Source organism: Hypanus sabinus, chromosome 1, assembly GCF_030144855.1.
Source record: "Hypanus sabinus isolate sHypSab1 chromosome 1, sHypSab1.hap1, whole genome shotgun sequence".
Classification (NCBI taxonomy): domain Eukaryota; kingdom Metazoa; phylum Chordata; class Chondrichthyes; order Myliobatiformes; family Dasyatidae; genus Hypanus; species Hypanus sabinus.
Genome location: NC_082706.1, coordinates 5290182 through 5305315, shown reverse-complemented (window position 1 = coordinate 5305315; position 15134 = coordinate 5290182). Strand labels below are relative to the sequence as shown.

General features: G+C 42.8%; 2 protein-coding genes across 3 annotated transcripts in view; one reads left to right on the top strand and one right to left on the bottom strand.

Annotated features, from left to right (window-relative positions):
- The window catches only part of polr3d (polymerase (RNA) III (DNA directed) polypeptide D), a 42898-nt gene extending 32602 nt beyond the window's left edge, over positions 1-10296 (top strand). Inside the window, exons 8-9 of one of the 2 annotated variants that reach the window (XM_059963233.1) lie at positions 1320-1472; positions 4686-10296. In XM_059963233.1, the coding sequence (XP_059819216.1) occupies positions 1320-1472; positions 4686-4805 (273 nt within the window). In that variant the 3' untranslated portion in view covers positions 4806-10296. The remainder of the gene's footprint in view (positions 1-1319; positions 1473-4685) is intronic. The other variant, XM_059963232.1, reaches the window with a different exon arrangement.
- A 141-nt stretch (positions 10297-10437) lies between these two features.
- Positions 10438-12096, bottom strand: LOC132382162 (profilin-2-like). The gene has a single exon (XM_059952463.1). The coding sequence runs from the start codon at positions 11692-11694 to the stop codon at positions 11272-11274; it is 423 nt and encodes a 140-aa protein (XP_059808446.1). The 5' UTR covers positions 11695-12096; the 3' UTR covers positions 10438-11271.
- Between the last annotated feature and the right edge of the window lie 3038 nt (positions 12097-15134).

Sequence of the window (15134 nt, the reverse complement as noted above, 5' to 3'; positions counted from 1 at the left end):
AATTTTGTATACCTCTATCAAATCTGCCATCATTTTCCCATGCTCCAGGGAATAAAGTCCTAACCTATTTAACATTACCCTATAACACAGCTCCTCAAGTCCTGGCAGAATCCTTGTAAAAAATTCTCTGTACTCTTTCAATCTTTCCTGTGGGTAGGTGACCAGAACTGCACACACTATTTCAAATTAGGCATCACCACCATCTTCAATATCAGCCCCTGTACTCAGTATATTGATTTGTGAAGACCAGTGTGCCAAAAGCTCTCTCTTTAGGACATGCTCGTGAGAGATTTAGAAATTTACCTACTGTTGTTCTGTTATGTGTTAAAGGTAGTTTTGGCTCAGTCAGAGTTCCATTTGGAATATAATCAATGTATTGCGATATAGTCTCTAAATAGAGAACCAGTTATTGGCTAGAATCTGATTGTGATGTTCACATAGAATATACTGTAACCGGTTTATATTTAGAGTAATGAGAAGCTTAGTGGTTAGGTGATATCTAGGAATGTATGAATCTTGGAATATAAAGTAATATTGAAATATACAGAACATAGAAACAGGCTGAGTGGCTCACAATGTCTGGCCTATAAACAATTAGGCAATCAAGTGGCCAATTAATCTCCGCCCCTCTGCATACACAATGTCCATGTCTTTCCATTTTCCTCACATTCATGTGCCTATCTAAATGTTTCTTAAGTGTTTAATGTATCTGTCTCTACCACCACTCACTGTGTATAAAACCTGTCCCTCACACGTGCTTTGAAATTGCCCCATCTCATTTTAAATCAGGGGTTCCCTACATGGGGTCCAGAGACCACTTATTTAATGGTATTGGTCCGTGGCATAAAAATGGTTGGGAACTCCTGTGTGCCCTTTGGTTTCTGACATTTCAACCCTAGGAAAAAGATACTGTCTCTACTCTATCTGTGCCTTTGATCATCTTTTAAACCTCTATCAGATCTCAGCCTCTGCTCTCCAGAGAAAACAACCCACGTTTGTCCAACCTCTCGTTATAGCACATGCCTTCTAATCCAGGCAGTGTCCTGGTAAACCTCTTCTGCACCCTTTCTGAAACCTCAACATCCTTCCTATAATGTAATATTGAAATAGAAGGGAATACTGGATAGAAAGAAACATTTCATTATGTTATAATCTGGTGAGTTTCACTATTCTCCATCCCATAATTTTTGTGGTATAGAAATGCAAATACTCTCTACATGGTCTGGTGATAGTGGAAACTGCTCTTGGCCTGTACAGATGATTACAAGTGTTTGGTTAATTAAATTCTTCATCTGTCTGTGTGTGTGTTTGTGCTGCAGGAACTTAAACAAGCTGAAAATACTTGCTCACTGATGGATTTAACAGAGGGTCAGATTGGGAAACTACTGATCAGGAAGTCAGGGCGAGTGCAGCTTGTTCTGGGGCAAGTCACCTTGGATGTTACCATGGGAACAGCCTGTTCATTTCTCCAGGTATGTACCACATCACGATTTTTCGCATTTCAGCAGCGGTTTGCTTTAACAGTTCATTGGAGTGTTACGGAGTGATTCCGTGCTGAAACGGACATTTGCTCGACTTGTTCCAATCATTTGGATGATTCGGGAAACCTCAGGCATTCCCAACCTGGGGTCCACGGACTCCTAGTTAATGGTGAGGCTCCGTGACATAAAAGAGTTTGGGAACCCCTGCTGTAAAGTGGTCAATTTATTTGTTCAAGGATGTTCCATTGCTTGTCAGGGAAAATGCCATTAAGTCAAGGTTAAAGTATATTTTATTATCAAAGTATATACATGTCACCATATACAGCCCTGAGATTCATTTTCCTGTAGACACTCTCAGAAAATCTATCAAAATGTAAGCATAACAGCATCAATGAAAGATCAACCTGAGTACATACGACCACAAACTGTAAATGCAAATATAAATAAATAGCAAAAAGTAATGAGAATGTAAGATAATAAGATAAAAAGTCTTTAAATTGAGATAATCGGTTATGGGAACATCTTAATGATGGGGTATGCGAGTGTATTACCCCTTTGGTTCAAGAGCCTGATGATTGAGGGGTAGGAACTGTTCATGAACCCGGTGGTGTGAGTCCTGAGGCTCCCGTCCATTCTACTTCTGATTTTTTTAAAAAGTTTTGATAGCTGTTTTGTCTTCTTGCCACCTTGGTGAAGTAGCCAATGCAAAGACCCCACCCACCCCAGACATTCCCTCATCTCCCTTCTCCCACTAGGCAGAAGATACAAAAGCCTGAAAGCACGTTACACCAGGCTGAAGGACAGCTTTTTCCCCACTGTTATAATTCAATTGAATGGTCCTCTAGTATAAGATGAGCCCTTGACCTCACATTCTACCTTGTTATGGCCTTGCACCTTATTATCTGCCTGCACTGCACCATCTCTGTAGCTTGAGATTCTGTTATAGTTTTCTCTTGTATTACCTTGATGTAGTGATGTGATGAAATGATCTGGATGGCCTTCAGAACAAAGTTTTCCCACTGAGCCTTGGTGCATGTGACAATAACAAGTTAATTTACTATTTGATGGGAATGGTTCAGCATGGACTTGATGGGCTGAATGGCCTGTTTCTTTGCTGTACTTTTCTATGACAATAGGTTGATGACGAGTATGCTACTGTGAAATGTACTTAATACTGAGAGATACAGAGGCTGCTTTGTCATTCAATCATAGCTGATTTTTTATAGCCCCATTCTCCAGCTTTCCCCCTGTAACTTGTAACCCCATTGCCAATCAGGAACATAGAAAACCTATAGCATAATACAGGCCCTTCGGCCACAAAGTTGTGCCAAACATGTCCCTACCTTAGAAATTACTAGGCTTACCTATAGCCCTCTATTTTACTAAGCTCCATGTACCTATCCAAAAGCCTCTTAAAAGACCCTATCGTATCCACCTCCACCACCATTGTCAGCAGCCCATTCCACACACTCACCACTCTCTGAGTGAAAAAACTTACCCCTGACATCTCCTCTGTATCTACTCCACAGCACCTTAAACTTGTGGCAACCATTTCAGCCCTGGGAAAAAGCCTCTGACTAGCCACACGATCAATGCCTCTCTGATCATCTTGTACACCTCTATCAGGTCACCGCTCATCCTCCTTCACTCCAAGGAGGAAAGGCCAAGTTCACTCAACCTATTCTCATAAGGCATGCTCCTCAATCCAGGCAACATCCTTGTAAATCTCCTCTGCACCCTTTCTATGGCTTCCACATCCTTCCTGTAGTGAGATGACCAGAACTGAGCATAGTACTCCAAGTGGGGTCTGACCAGGGTCCTATATAGCTGCAACATTACCTCTCGACTCCTAAATTCACTTCCATGATTGATGAAGGCCAATACACCATACGCCTTCTTAACCACAGAGTCAACCTGCGTAGCTGCTTTGAGCATCCTATGGACTCAGACCCCAAGATCCCTCTGATCCTCCACACTGCCAAGAGTCTTATCATTAATACTATATTCTGCTATCATATTTGACCTACCAAAATGAACCACTTCACACTTATCTGGGTTGAACTCCGTCTGCCACTTCTCAGCCCAATCTTGCATCCTATCAATGTCCCGCTGTAACCTCTGACAGCCCTCCACACTATCCACAACACCTCCAACCTTTGTGTCATCAAATTTGTCTTAAGTTCACCCAATGGCTTGGCCTCCATTGCTCTCTGTATAGCAACGAATTTCACAGATTCACCACCTGATTAGCTGAGGAAATTACTTCTCATCTCTATTGTAAATGGACATCCCATTATTCTGAGGCTGGCAGATTGGCTCTCGGCACATTACTTAATTAGGCCCGACTGGGATATAGGCCACCAGAGCCCTCTGTCATGGACCAGTCTTTCACATTGTCTCCAGGGGTAGCCCATCTTGGTGTATCCTTCCTCTCCCAGGGTTATGGTCTTTGGAGCTTCTGTTGGTGTTTCTGCAGCACTGAGCTTTTACGGAATGGGTTTTCTAACCCCATAATCAACCCTCCTCCTTGTGCAGCCAGGCTTGGGACCATTCATAGCAATTTCTTGGCACTGTGGCCTTCATAAATCAGAGTATTGAGTACAGCAACTGGGATGTTAAGTTGAGGTTATATAGGATGTTGTTGGCGAGTGCGGAGAAAATTCGCAAGAATGTTGCTGAGACTTGAAGGCCTGAGTTATGGGGAAATATGTAGGATTATGGGACTTTGTTGGCTGGAGTCAGGCTTTATGCTTTGGCTCTTGGTATGGTCACCCTTGCCAAACAGGTCAAAGGGTCGAGGCCAGACTAAGAGCGGTCCACCAGTCCTCCAGGTTTGGGGGTTCTGCTCACAATTAACAACCCTGACTGCTGTTTCCATGACAATTTTGTTTTGACCAATGAAAAATCCTTCTACATCTGTGTGTGATGGTATTCCTGACTCCCACCCGGGACTTGCATGACTGATTGTAGTGAAATCTGAGAAGAAGCTACTGACGTGATGTAGGAAACCCTGGGCACCACCAGAGATGGAAGACCTTCATTGCTGCCTTAAACGCCAGTGGCGTAATGGGCAGGAAGTAAGTAAGCTAGCACTGTAACATGTTTATGCTTATGTGTGCTGTTATAGTAACACAAGGTCTCATTTGTTTTTGTCCTTAAAACTATCAAATCCTCCTCCTGACTGTTCTATTTCTGTCTTTTCAGGAGTTGGTTTCTATTGGAATTGGAGAGAACAGGACAGGAGAAATGACGGTGCTGGGACACATTAAACACAAGTTGGTGTGTTCCCCCGATTTTGAAACTCTCCTTAAGCAAAGACAGTAGCTGGAAATTTAAGATCCAAATACGGTAATGAAGATCTTGCAAAGGAAAGAGGTGCAAATGGCCTCTCCAGCTGAAGAATGTCAAAAGGCTTGGCAGGGGAACAAAAAGACAGTTCTCAGAAAAGACAAGAGGAAAAGTTCTTCTTGGATCATAATGTGACATGATGAGAATTAATCTGGGTTCATTCTCCTGCAAACAGTGGCTGATGTCACTGCAGGTGTGACTGTGGAAGTGATTTCGGGTAGTTACATCTTTGGTAATTCAGAGGAAGTGAGCGTCGAAGCTCACCGGGGTTATAACACCCACGAGGAGTGGAGTTTCTCGGAGTCCAGGCTCTGTGTTTACATTCGCACTGTATCACTTTCTTTGTGCTGATGATCGCAAGACCTTGCCTTGTTCCTCAGTCAGTGGTTGGGATGGGAGATGTCTTAGTGCCCCTAACACAACAGTCAACTCTGATACTGACTATTGCTCGGACTGGTATGTTCCCTTTTCTGCTGAATGTTTTGCAAATGTATGAATTATTTAAATATGCTTTAAAATGTTTTAATAGAAGGTGTAACTTGTTCCCAAGAGCTGAATATACTTGAGTATTCTAACACAGCAATTCTACTTTTTATTCATAGCGAACCATAGCACGGAAACAGGCTGTTCGGCCCATCTCCTCCATGCATAACTGTTATGCTGCCTAGTCCCATGGACCCATGCCTGGACCATCGCCCTCCATACCCCCTCCCATCCTTGTACACATTCATACTTCTCTTAAATGTTACTATTGAACCATCTCTGCTGGCAGCTCATGCTAAATTCTCCCTTAGGTTCTCCTTAAAACGTTTCACATTTCTCCCTTAACCTACGATCTCTAGCTCTAGTTTCCCCCAACCTCGGTGGGAAAAGCCTGCTTGCAGTTACCCTATCTACCCCTCATAATTTTGTATACCTCTATCAAATCTCCCCTCATTCTCCTACACTCCAGGGAGTAAAGTGCTAGCCTATTCAACCTTTCTTTGTAAACTCATATCAAGTCCACACAACGTCCTTGTAAATTTTCTCAGTACTCTTAGCCGGCTGGTGGCATAGTGGCATCAGTGCCGGACTTCAGAGCGAAGGCTCCCAAGTTCAAATCCAGCTGGCTCTCTTGCACACTTTCCATCCGTATTGGGTTGAGCGTCGAGCCAGCAACCTGGCCTCATTAAAACAAGAAAGCTTGCTAAGAAAACGCCATCACAACGGCGCCCCAATGACTCCGCTCGGAGTTAAGGGCTTTCTTCTTTTTCTTTCAATCTTACTGATATCTTTCCTTTAGGTAAGTGACCAGAACTCCAGATAATTACTCTTGTGATTATTTTAAAGAACATAATCATGTTATAAAATCCAGGAATTGCAATATTAACAAAAATCAGTGAATCTGCAAGAGTTGTAAATGGTGCTTTATATTTTACCAGCAGTCTTACCACTCATGCCTGTAGAGACAGGATCATAACCCACGACACTTCACCTTGCTTTAACACAGCTTAAAGCATGCTGTCCAAACAGCAGGCAATGTCAAATGTGATGGGAATCAAAATCAGGTTTAATATCACTGGCATATGTCATGAAATTTGTTGTTTTGCAGCAGCATTACATTAAATTGCAATAAGAAATCTTTTTTAAAAAGTAGTTTAAAGAAGAGCAAAATAGTGAGGTAGTGTTCATGTGCATTCAGAACTCTGGCAGAGGAGGAAAAAGCTGTATCGAAATCATTGAGTGTATGTCTTCAGGCTCCTGATGGTAGCAATGAGGAGAGGGCATGTCCTGAGTGATATTAATGATCGATGGCACCTTCTTGAGACGTGACGGATCTGACTGAGTTAACAATCCTCTGCAGCTTTTACCGGTCCTGTGCAGTGGCCCCTCCCTCCATTCCTGTCCATGATGCCTCCAGCCAAAATGCTCTCCTTCCTGCATCTGTAGGAACTTGCTAGAGTCTTTGGTGACGTACCAAATCGACTCAAACTCCAAATTAAATGTAGTCACTCCTTGTAATCTCATCAATATGTTGGGCCCAGGATAGATCTTCAGAGATGTTAACACACAGAAAGCTACTAACCCTTTCCACTGCTGGCCCCTTGGTGAGGACTGCTGTGTGTTCAAGGAGAACGTGCAAACTCCTTACAGACAGTGGTGGATTGAACCCAGATCGCTTGCGCTGTAATAATGTTACGATAGCCACCACATTATTGTACTGCCTAGATGTGGGTCCCGTATCTAAGGAATGTTGGGCTGGCATGAGGGAGGGCCAGACTAGGATTGCAAGAACGATCCTGAGAATGAAAAGGTTATGAGGATCATTTGATAGCTTTGTGCTGTATTTACAGGAGGTTAAAAATATGAAGGGGGATCTCATTAAAATCTACTGAATATTGAAAAGCCTAGATAGGGTGGACATGGGAGGATGTTTCCAATAGTGGGAGAATCTAGGACCACAGGGCACAGCCTCAGAATAGAAGGATATCCCAATGGAACAGAGAAAAGGAGGAATTTCTTTAACCAAGGGTGTTGGATCTGTGGAATTCATTGTCACAGGTGGCTGTGGAGGACAAGTCATTGAATGTACTTAAAGTGGAGATTGATAGGTTCTTGATTAGTAAGGGCATCAAGGGTTACGGGGAGAAGGCAGAAGAATGGAGTTGAGAGGTAAAATAAATCAGCCATGATGGAATGGTGGAGCAGACTTGATGGGCTGAATGGCCTAATTCTGTTCCTATGTCTAATGGACTTTCCTTTCCCGAAGTTCAATATTCTTTGGTCTTACTGTCATTGAGCGCAGAGTTGTTGTGACACCACTCAACCAGCCAATCTATTGCATTCCTGTACACTGCCTCCTTGCAATCTGAGGTTTTGCCAATAGCAGTTGGCAGAATGCCAATTCTGATGCCAAAGTTTCAAGTGACTCCCCATTACTCAAGGTAAGCAGTTATATGGGTCAAAAATAATTGCGGGGGACGTGGAGGGATTTTCTGTAACAGAAAAAAGGCACTGTGTGGTCTGGGATTTAATGGGCAGAATTCCTAGGCAGTAAAAAAAATCCTTGATTCAGCGTCAAGTCTTTGTTTCAAAAGGCACAGTGTGAAATTACAGAATGTTACTGTGAAGATGTACTGAATCTCATTGTAGTTAGAGGGTACATTCTAGTACATCTTATTGGTATCGGGCGTTCCATGTGCTTCAAGTGGCAGGGTGGAGATGTGTCTCTACCAAAGGAGATATAAGGCAATCCTTCACACTGCAGGTCGCAGGTCACCCTTGGGCAAGGTGTGCACCTGCTTGACATACCCCCCCAACCCCGGATCAGTTCACATGAAGTCATGGGAGAAGGTGGTGGTATGAGCAGCTGTTGCAAATCACAAGTCCTGGTTATGTGACCACTGATGCCAGGCAATCTCTGAAGAGTATTGATAATGGCTGGGTGCACCTGACTGTTAAAGACACTGCCCAGAAGAAGGCAATGGCAAATCACTTCTGTAGAAAAATTTGCCAAGAACAATCATGGTCATGGAAAGACCGTGATGGCCCACGTCACATGGCATGGCACGAAATGATGATGACCATGTGCTGGCTCTGTGAAAAGGCTCTCATGAACACTCCTAGCCATAGAGAATTATAAACTTACAGAACAGAATAGGTCCCCTGGCTCAGTGTCCATTTTAACCCCCAAACCACTTTCTAGCCCCAGGACTGTAGCCTTGTTGATGATAGCCCTTTAGATGCACATGCAGGTTTTTTTTATTTTGAGAGATTAGAGATTAGTTTTATTTGTCACATCGATACATAACAGTAAATTGCGTCCAATCAAATCACTGAGTACTGTGCTGGGGGGGCAGCCCTCTAGTATCGCCATAGTTCTGCCGCCAACACAGCGTGTCCACCATTGCTAATCCAAACCCATACGCCTGTAGAATGTGGAAGGAAACCAGAGCACCCAGAGGAAACCCAGTGTTCACAGGGAAACCGTACAAACTCCTTGCTGACAGTGGTGGTAATTGAACCCCAATTTGGCATGGTAAAGCCATTGCACCAATCTCTACGCTACCATGGGGAGGGACATACAAACTGCCACAGACAGCGGGAATCAAACCCTTGTCAGTGGTCGGTGGTGCTGTGAAGCATTACACAAACCACTATGCTACCATGGGGAGAATGTACAAACTGCTTACAGACAGCGCCAGGAATCGAACCCCAAAGTGATCAATGGCGCAGTAAAGCACAACACTAACCACCCCGCCACTTATTTCTGCCTTGAGCATCTTTTTCAAACAGAATGTTGGCATCCCCTGGGCATAAAACAATATCCTCAACTTCCCTCTAATCTTTCTACCAGTTACTTCAATTTGTGTCCCTTGATTACTGACCTTTTTCCAAAGCAACATGGGTTGTGTGTGTACACTCCATGGCCTCCTCTACCATCAAGATGAGGCCACACGTAGGTCGATGGAGCAATACCTTATCTTCCGCCTAGGTCGCCTCCTACCTGCCGGCATGAACATCCAACTCACTGACCTCCGTTGATACCCCTGCCCCACCTTACCCCATCCCTATCTATTATTTTAGTCTGGTTCTCTTTCCCTCTCTTCCCCCCCCCCCACTATAATCGCCCTACCTTTCTTTCTCTTTTATTTCCCAGCTCTCTACTTTATCCCTCCCCCCACTTCTTATCCTCCCTCGACCATCCCATGTTACTTCACTCCTGATGAGGGGTTTTGGCCCGAAACATTGTCACTACCTTCTCCCGTAGATGCTGTCTGGCCTGCTGAGTTCTGCCAGCATTTTGTGTTTTTATCCTTAAAGAATGAAAACTAGTTGAGAAAATAACCAGAATTCCCTTTGTTTATTTGGGACATTATGCCATTTAATTGGGACAGGAGACTGCTGCTGAACAATTTTTAACTAGCGTCAGCTGCATGTGTTTCTGTTCAATCAGCAATAAGACAATTCAGAACCATTTCGCTCACTGCAGTTTCAAGCATTCAGGCTTGGAGATGCCAGAAATAGCTAGGAGTAAAAATGAAACCATTTCACTACTTCAACAAGTTAGGAACTATGAAGATTTTGAAGGTATTGACAATCATCTTGAATGTTACAATGAAAATAAAGGATACAATGTAAAGCATTGTATGAAGGCAATCATATGCACTAGGTGTATGTTCTGATTTTGTTCATTTACAGTCAATCAAAACAACATGGCAGCATTCACTGGATGAATTCCTCTGTCAATGACTATTAGGAACTATTACACAGTTTTGTTATAGTACTGTAGTAGTTTTAGTTCTAATTCATTTGGTATTTCATTTAAATACCTAATTTGTTACTCAGTTAAACTTTACCTTGTCTTTTTTAAAATTTTTCCATTAAAAATTTAAATCTGGGCCACTTAATTGGTGCAAAATGTACTGGTTTTGTCTGATGTGTCCGACTTAACTGGAATCCTGTGTGTGTGTAGTGCAGAAAGAGAGGAAAAATAGTGAGGTGTTCATGGGTTTAAATGTACATCATGGTTCTGTTCTTATTTGAAATTCATTGCAGCTGGGAAGCAATTAATTAGTTAACTGGAAGTTTAAAGTAGATTTTTATCGAAGTACATTTATGTCACATTAACTGCCTTTCATTTTCTTGTGAGAAGCAATCAACAGATGCAGCACATCTGAGGGATCGACCCATCTGCAATGCAGGGTAAGCTCCATAAAGCTGCAAATAATCAAAATCTGAAACAATCTCAAAAAGCTAGAAATACTCAGCAGGCCAGGCAGCACCTTCCAGAGGAAGGAATGGGAGTGATTAGCGTAATGCTTTTACAGTGCCAGTACCCCCAGTTCAATTCTGTCAGTGTCTATAAGGAACATTTTACACTATAGTATCGTCCGTGATGTTCTGCCAACCTTTTAACTTATCTATGATCAATCTAAGTCTTCCCTCTTTCATGGCTTTCCATTTTTCTATCATCCATGTGCCTAACTCAGTCTCTTAAATGTCCTTACCTCTCTGCCACATCTGGCAGGGTGTTCCACATGCCCAACACACTCTGTGTAAAGAGTTTACCTTTGATATCCTCCCTGAACATTCCTCCAGCCACCCCTCGTATCAGCCATTTCAATCCTTATCTTCTGAAGAGCATCACACACAGCAAAGCATCTAATATTTTGAACTTTATTGAAGAAGCAGGGTTAATGTTTCTGTTTATTCAATACTGTAAACTCTTCTACAATTTAAGGGCAGAACATGAAGATTGTTAACAGAAGTCTATTTAAAAATCTACATAATGTCAGGAATATAAGACCCCCACAAAGATGGGCAGCACAGAGGCCTGGACACACGATTAGCAGTTTGGGGTTGTTTCTGAGAAGGCTTCGAAAGATCTTGAGATAAAAATCATCTGTATCCTTGGAATTTTCTAGACGTAACTGCAGTAAATGGAATGCTTTTTCCTCTTCTAACAGCCGGACTTTCTAATGTAGTTAGCCATTTGAAATGCCTTTTTATTCAAAATTCCTCCATGGACACCCCTCTTACCCATAATCATGATGAAGATTTTCTTTGACCTGGCAATGGCTATGCTATGGCAAGGATTGTTACCGTCCCATCTTTTCATCCTGATGTCCATGGTGTAATCCCCATCCAGGTGGAAGTTATCACGGATGACAAAGCACTTCTTGCCACCGACAGTGAGTCCCTTGGTTAGGAAGGTCTTCCGCTCATTGCCGGTGATAGCTTTGATTTCCTTCAAGCTCATTTGCTTAAACAGCCCATTGTCCTTGGCAGCCAGCAGCCTGGGGCATGAATATGCCAATATGGCCGCATCTTGGCACAACCCATCTGCAAGTAAACTCCTCACGTACTCCTCCCAGCCCAGCATTCTGTGATTCGGTAGTTAGGGGCATGAACAAAGGCTCCCTGCAGGCTTTTAGGCTGAATTTGTCACTTTGAGATTGCTCTGAATGGTAGCCGCTGTGTGGTAACCAACGTTAAGGAGAAAGCAAAGAGTCAGGTCCACAAGATCAAGCTCAAAGAAACTTGAAAAAGGCTAATCTCTGCATGTCACAAACAGTGGGCATGACATCACAGGACATTTATGATGTCATAATAATGTTTGACATGTTTAATGTTTATTGCTTAGCATATTTCTACAGATGTTTTGTCAAGTTGTCTCCAACAGCTGCTACATGTTACTCAACTCATCGAAGCTTTGCACAATCTTCTCCCACAAATCTCTCATCCTTAAATCCTTTAAGATCCCAAATCTCCTTCAGTTTTACCATTGGCAGCCAATGTCCAAGAATCAGCTACAGAGTTCCTCTCGAAAGCCTCTCTTCCCTGTTTTTATCTCCCTTAAGATTCCCACCTCTTTACAGTTCATTGGCAAATATCATTGATATTGCTCCTGTCAAACACTTTGGGACGTAATTTTTATGTGCTATTTTCAGAATCGGGTTTAATATCACTTGCTATGTCATGAGTTTTGTTATGTGGCAGCAGCACTTTGCGATACATAATAAAAACTAAATTACAGTAGATGGAGATAATACTTTATTGATCCCAAAGGAAATTAGAATGTCACTGTAGCATTTATACAAATATTAGAAGAGAAGTAAGAATAAAAGATGGTGCTTCAAACAGTCTAACAGGAGGGGGGGGGTCATCATTTCCCCGGCTATAGGTTGATTCATTATAGAGCCTACTGGTCGAGGGTAAGTATATATTTGAAAAAGTTAATTAAGTAATGCAAAAAGAAGGGAAAAAAGTAGTGAGGTAGTGTTCATGGGTTCAATGTCCATTCAGAAATTGGATGGCAAAGGGAAGGAGCTATTCCTGAATTGTTGAGTGTGTGCTTTCAGGATCCTGTACCTCCTCCCTGATGGTAGCAATGAGAAGAGGGCATGACCTGGATGATGGTGTCCTTGATGATGGATGCCATCTTTTTGATGCATTGTTCCTTGAAGATGTCCCAGATGCTGGAGAGGCTAATGCCATGATGGAGCTGACTTGAGCTCACAACTTTCTGCAGCTTATTTTGATCCTGTGCAGTATCCCTCTCCCCACCCCCACACCTGGTGGAGATACAACCAGTTAGTATGCTGCCTGCCGTGCATCTGTAGAAATCTGCGAGTGTCTTTGGTGACATACGAAATCTCAGACTCCTAATGAAATATAGCCACTTCTTTGTAACTGCGTCAATAGATCCTCAGAGATGTTGACACACAGGAACTTGAAATTGCTCACTGTTGATGTGAATGGTAGAATCAGAACATAGAGCAGCCCCATTGTGTGCAGCAATCATTAGGCCCCATTTTTATTTCCCACCCTAACCTGGTTTCCCATATTTCTATAAGTCACCACTCCTCCTTCCCAAATGTACTACACCCCTACTCAGAGTGGGGTTTGTCACTTGTGTTCAGTGTTGTTCTGCTGAATAATGCGGCTGTGCTACGCTGGCACCGGAATGTGTGATGACACAGCCTTCAGGGTGTTGGCTGTTGACGCAAATGACGCATTTCAATCTACATAAGATAAATAATCTTTAATCTACTTACCAGTGGCTAACTATTCCACCAATCTTCATATCTCTTGGGGATGTGGCTGAGGCGGGAGGTGAGGCAGTGGCCCTAGTAACTGCGCCACTATGCTGGCCGATTGTTGGAGAGTCTCATTGGCAAGTCTTGCACTCGTCTCTATCGTGCTGCAAGCAGACAGATCATTTACAATGAATAACTCCACCACACCATTTAGTGAAGAGAAATCTGTCTCAATGTTCTCTTGGCTACCTTGTCACAGACATTCCCATGCTCTTCCCATCTATCCTCCCAACTTAAAACAACTGTTCTAGTAACTTCCCCAGTTCTAGTGAAACTTCTTCATATTAACCCCGTTTCTCTCTCCGCAGATGCTGCTGAACCACCTGACTATTTCTAATGTTCTGGATTTCAGATTTATACACAGCTTTGTTTGGCTTTCTGAGGATATAGCCAAGGGATTCCCAACCCTGAGGTCCACAGACCCCTCAGTTAATGGGAGGGATCCATGGCATAACAAACTTTGGGAAACCCTAGTCTAGACTGTGTTCCATTACATTAGAGATTAAAGATTAGCTTTGTCACGTCTATCAAAACATACTGTGAAATGTGTCATTTGCATCATCAATCAACGCAGTCCGAGGATGCCCTGGGGCAGCCCGCAAGTGTCACCATGCTTCCGATGCCAACATAGCAAGCCCACAATTCACTAACCCTAACCTCTACTTCTTTGGAATATGGGCTGAAACTGCAACACCCGGACGAATCCCACACTGTCAAAGAGAGAACGTACAAATTCCTCACACTGGGAATTGAAACCAGGTCACTGGCCCTGTAATAATGTAACACTAACCTTTACACTGCTATGCCATCCTAGAGAAAAAAATTCTAGGGCTTAAGTTTCTAATAATCCCCTCCCTTGTTTATTAAGTATTCTTTCTCAAAATGCTGGAGGAACTCAGCAGGTCAGGCAGCATCAACAGAAGCAAATAAAAAGTCAAAGTTTCAGGCCGAGACCCTTCTTTGGGACAGAAATGTCAACAATTTTTCCTCTCCATAGAAGCTGCCCGACCTGCTGAGTTCCTCCAGCAGCTACAGAGTAGAGTCAGGAAAATTTAGCAGAGAAACAGGCCCTTTGGTCAATCTAGTCTGTGCAAAACAATTAAAATTGCCCAGTCCTATTGACTTGCACCTGGAACATAGCCCTCCATACCCCTACCATCCATGTACTGAATCAAACTTCTCTTAAACATTTAAATCGAGCTTGCAAGCACAGCTTGTGCTGGCAGCTCATATTACTCTCATGACACATTTAAGTGAAGTTTCCCCTCATGTTTCCCTTAAACTCTGACACCCTGAACCCATAATATCTTGTTCTAGTCCCACCGTAACTATACTCCCCAGAATTCTGTGTACTTCTATCAAATCTCCCCTCAATCTTCCCTGTTCCAAGAAATAAAGTACTAACCTAATTAATCTTTTCTTATAACTCCCTTTAGTTTATTAACTGTTCCTAATTACATTAGCCCAGCTTCTCCAGACTGATCGGGTTTCTGTTCAACTTATTAATATGTTAATATCTTCCTGGTTTCTGCTTTCTTCCTAATTTAACCTCGTGGGGACTTATTGCATCATCTATCAACTTAATTGCTCCTTCAACATTTTAAGTCCATCGACGATGTAAACAAAGAACCACCAAGTCAGGAACTCCACTGTCAACACCGATCACATACTGAACAGGGCTTGCATCCATCATTAAGGATACCCCACCCTGATATCTCCCAGG